The 4,919-nt window shown below is 35.7% G+C and overlaps 1 protein-coding gene across 1 annotated transcript in view; it reads left to right on the top strand.

Moving 5' to 3' along the window:
- Positions 1–2,117, top strand: part of LOC107601857 (rho-related GTP-binding protein RhoU-like) — a 7,663-nt gene extending 5,546 nt beyond the window's left edge. Inside the window, exon 3 of the mRNA XM_016294178.1 lies at positions 677–2,117. Within this exon, the coding sequence (XP_016149664.1) occupies positions 677–1,129 (453 nt within the window). The 3' untranslated portion in view covers positions 1,130–2,117. The remainder of the gene's footprint in view (positions 1–676) is intronic.
- The last annotated feature ends 2,802 nt before the right edge of the window (positions 2,118–4,919 follow it).

The following is a 4,919-nucleotide window of genomic DNA, read 5'->3' as shown; positions in this document are numbered from 1 at the left end:
GACTGTTTCCTGATCCTGGTAGAGTAGACTACAATGCCGGCTGTTCTGACTCACAGACTGTAAGTACGTTTTCATATTTAAAGAATTTGCCACTGACGATTCAAACACACGTTTTGAGCAGTGTAGAGTAGTATTGTTGTTTGTCATTTCTCCGATCACAAATGCAGACATGGTTTTATGTTTATGCGGCACGATGCAACGCAATGCGTAAAAAGACAGTATAAGTCATTATAATCCGTAATTATGTCCCCACTGGTTGCAACAAATGCCTCGTTTATAATGGGTTTTCATGTTTTTGTCTCGTCGCTCCGGCCGGGACAAAGCATCAACAATATGTGAGGGGCGTAATATTTCCGTCACACGCTTGAGGTATTTGGCCAATCACAACGCACTGGATAGCTGGCCAATCAGAGCACACCTCACTTTTCAGACCGATGAGCTTTGTAAAAATCGACGCGTTTCAGAAAGGCGGGGCATAGAGGAGCAACAATAATGTACAGTATGTGGAAAATAATTTATTTTTTTAACCTTAAACCGCATAAACATTTCATTACACCAAATACACAAAATAATGTTCTTTTTAGCAACATCATATGACCCCTTTAATAATTCAAAACAACAAGTGTTAGTTTCTCCAAGATGTTTACCTCTACTTAATTTTTTTTACTCTGGGCAGGATGAGTTTGACAAGCTCCGGCCACTGTGCTACACCAATGCTGACGTCTTCTTGCTCTGCTTCAGTGTGGTAAGTCCCTCCTCTTTCCAGAATGTGAGGGAGAAGTGGGTGCCTGAGATCCACCGGCACTGTCCGAGGGCACCGATACTGTTGGTGGGCACTCAGGCTGACCTGCGGCAAGATGTCAAAGTGCTCATCCAACTGGCCCAGTACAAGGAGCGGCCGGTGGACCCCCAGGAGGCCTGCGTATGTGCTGAGGAAGTGCAGGCCGTCTCGTACATGGAGTGCTCAGCGCTCACCCAGAAGAACCTGAAGGAGGTGTTTGACACGGCTATAGTGGCCAGCATCCAGTACTCGGACAGCCAACAGCAGAAAAGGCTGAAGAAGCGGACGCCCGATAAAATGAGGAAGCTCTCTGAGTCCTGGTGGAAGAAATACTGCTGTTTGGCTTGAGACTATGACTGCATACTGTTGATATGAATGCGGTTAGACTGGAACTGGCTTTTTTGGATAGAAATGGACACAGTTCCATCTACTTTATGAGACTGTGTTAGTGGATTAACTGGAGCACACGTGGCCGTGAAATTAATCGGACATTTTAGAAAAGATCAGCCAGCTTTTGTGATGAAATGGAAAGATTCATAGAGACTCAAAGTTGTCCGCTAAATTTTAGGATCTGCTCTTCATTTGGAAAGTCCCAAGTTAACCTCATATACTCATGTGAACAATTCAAGGCGAGAGTCATCTGTCTTTCTTTACCTTATCTCTTGTTGAAGAGGGTTTCAAGTGGACTTAAGATCTAGTTTCAAGATCTAGTTTAGACTGCCAGAACTTTGCTTCTTCATTTAGAAACTGTGAAAAGCAACCTGGTCGGTCTCAGCATGTTGTTGGTGTTTTAACACTTCTTTTGCTTATAGAACGGGATTATTTGCCTTTGATATTCCCTCGTCTTGGAGGAGAAGTGATCCAGAGTGGGTTCGGTCTGATATAATCAAGTGCTCCTTCATGTATCTGTCAAAGCATTAAGTGTGATGTAGAGTACAAGCAGATGTTTGGACACACTATCAACTTGACGTCACTGACATTTACCTTGTTGTCCTGTGAGGGTGAGTGATTATCCATAGAGACAGCAGGGCGCTGGCACATCTCTCCAGGTTGTCTTGTTTACATTTGGAGTTAAGTCCAGATCCAAACATGCTGTGAGGTCAGGGTCTTTGAGTGTAAGTAAGTACACTTAGTAGGCCAGTTGGATTGTGTATCTGGTCATTGACCCTGGAGCTTCATCAAAAACAGAATGTTTTGGGTGAAGCATTTCAGTGCTGTCAGGAGGAATCTGACTGAGTCAGACGTTATTGCATATTTATAGGAATATACACTAATGTTCATAAGTTTGGGGTTGGTAGGATTGCTTTTGTTTGTTTGTTAAAGAAGTCTCTTTTGCTCACCAATAATAAATACAGTAAAAACATTAAATACAGTAATATTGTAAAAATGGTTACACTTTTAAAATATCTGTTTTCTAATTTAATATATTTTAAAATACTATTTATTCCTGTGATGACAATGCTGAATTTTCAGCAGCCATTACTCCAGTCTTCATTATCACATCATCCTTCAGAAATCATTCTATTATGCTGATTTGGTGCTCCAGAAGCATTTCCTATTATTATCAATGTTGAAAACAGTTGCGCTGCTTAATATATCTGTAGAAAATGTGAAAAGAACAGCATTTGAATTGGAAATCTCTTTTTTTACGTACAATTAATGTCTTTACTGTCCCTTTAATTAATCTTTGCTGAATAAAATTTATTAATTGCTTTAAAAAATCATACTAACCCCAAACGTGAACATTAGTATGTGTTGCACATTTTCAAAGAAGGAAAAACTTTTTCAGTCTACAGTTTTCAACCAGAAATTATAATGGTTGACATTGCTTTTCAATTGATATTAGAAAATATATTTTTTTTTTGTGCATGAAACTTCTACATTAAATTTTAGATTCTTCATGCCTTTGCAATTTATGGCACTATTTATAGGTGAAATTTGTACATTCCTGCACCACTAGTGGCATCAAATGAAATTGCAATCTTTTTGTTAGGAGATGGACATAATATCAATCAGGGCTGTGAGTTTGGTGGGGGAACTATCTGTATGCTCAAATAATAGCAAATGGGGAGAAGTTTTAGATTTTTTCCCAATTATGTTATTTCAAATGATATACTTACTAATTAAATTCAGTTATTTCAAAAACTGGGGATATTAGTGGTGCAGACATAACAGCAGGTTATATACAGTTCACTGTCTGGGGTTTAATGATGTTTTTTCATTGCAGTTGAGAAAATTCAGCAATTTTCTAATTTTGTTTAAACAAATGCTTAAATGTTAGCTTAAATTATATTTCGTAAGGTGACTTTATATCTAAAATTATGACGTCATACTTTGTATCTCAATAGTATCTCTTTGTATAGCAATATTATATCTGAAAATTTGTCTTTATATCTTTAAAATATGACTATGCATCTCAAAAATCACATATTTCTCACAATATGATTTCATACATCGCAATAGTAACTTTGTTTCTCGTAACTGTAGAAGGGGATAATTTCATAATCTCAGTGCCTTTTATAGTTAATACTTGGTAAACACTGTCTTGCCTGCAGGAATAATGAGCCTGTCTGTTCATAGCAGGTTATATACAGTTCACTGTCTGGGGTTTAATGATGTTTTTTTCATTGCAGTTGAGAAAATTCAGCAATTTTCTAATTTTGTTTAAACAAATGCTTAAATGTTAGCTTAAATTATATTTCGTAAGGTGACTTTATATCTAAAATTATGACGTCATACTTTGTATCTCACAATAGCAATATTATATCTGAAAATTTGACTTTATATCTTTAAAATATGACTATGCATCTCAAAAATCACATATTTCTCACAATATGATTTCATACATCGCAATAGTAACTTTGTTTCTCGTAACTGTGACTTTATATCTCACAATTGCAACTTTATACCTCAAAATATTACTTTATATCTCACAGTGTGACTTTATATCTCATTATGTGACTTTATATCTCACATTATGACTATATTTTGCAATGCGACTTTATACATTGCAATGGCAATTTTGTTTGTTCTAACTGTGACTTTATATCTCACAATGTTACTTTTATACATTGCAATTTTGTTTCTGGTAACTGACTTTATATCTAACCATGTGGTTATTTCTCAGAAATCTGACTTTATATCTTAAAGTGACTTTCTATCTCATAATGTGACAAAATCTCACAATTTCAATATGACTACATCACATAATGTGACTTAATACATCACAATGCAACGTTTATACATTGCAATTTTGTTTCTGTTAACTGACTTTATATCTAACCATGTGACCATCTCAGAAATTTGACTTTATATCTCAAAATGACTTTATATCTCAGAAAAGTGACTTATCTCAGTGACTTTATATCTCAGAAATGTGACTTAATATCTCATAATGTGACTATATCCCAATGCAATGTTTATACATTTAAATTTTGTTTCTGTTAACTGACTTCAGATCTAACTGTCACGACAAGGCAGGCAGACGCACGCACACGGGGTAACATTCACAATAACCAACAACTAAAGCTCAGACAGACAGGAAGTAATATAGGGTGAATAATTAGTGGCAGACAGGTGAGCACAATGAGGGTAATTAACTAATGATTAGTACGGGCTAAACCAACAAAAGGGGAAGAAACCACAATAAACAGTCCACAGGGGCGTTACACTAACCATGTGACTATATCTCAGAAATGTGACTTTATATCTCAGAAAAGTGACTTATTATCTCAAAATGACTTTATATCTCAGAAATATGACTTAATATCTCAAAATGACTTTATATCTCATAATGTGACTTTATATCTCAAAATGCTTTTACATCTCATAATGTGACTATATCTCACAATTTCTATAGCTATATCTCATAATGTGACTTAATACATCACAATGCGACTTTTATACATTGCAATTGCAATTTTGTTTCTGGCAACTGACTAGATCTAACCATGTGGTTATATCTCAGAAATCTGACTTTATATCTCAAAATGACTTTCTATCTCATAATGTGACTTTATATCTCAAAATTTCTTTACATCTCATAATGTGACTATTTCTGAAAATGACGTTTTATATCTTAAAATATGATTTTGTCACAATGTGAAATACCTTGCAATGGCAACTTTATTTCTTGTAA

The sequence above is a fragment of the Sinocyclocheilus grahami genome, unplaced genomic scaffold (genome assembly GCF_001515645.1).
Source record: "Sinocyclocheilus grahami isolate Dianchi unplaced genomic scaffold, SAMN03320097.WGS_v1.1 scaffold313.1, whole genome shotgun sequence".
In the NCBI taxonomy this organism is placed as follows: Eukaryota; Metazoa; Chordata; class Actinopteri; order Cypriniformes; family Cyprinidae; genus Sinocyclocheilus; species Sinocyclocheilus grahami.
Note: the sequence above shows the minus strand (reverse complement) of the source record. Positions and strands in the feature narration are given on the sequence as shown.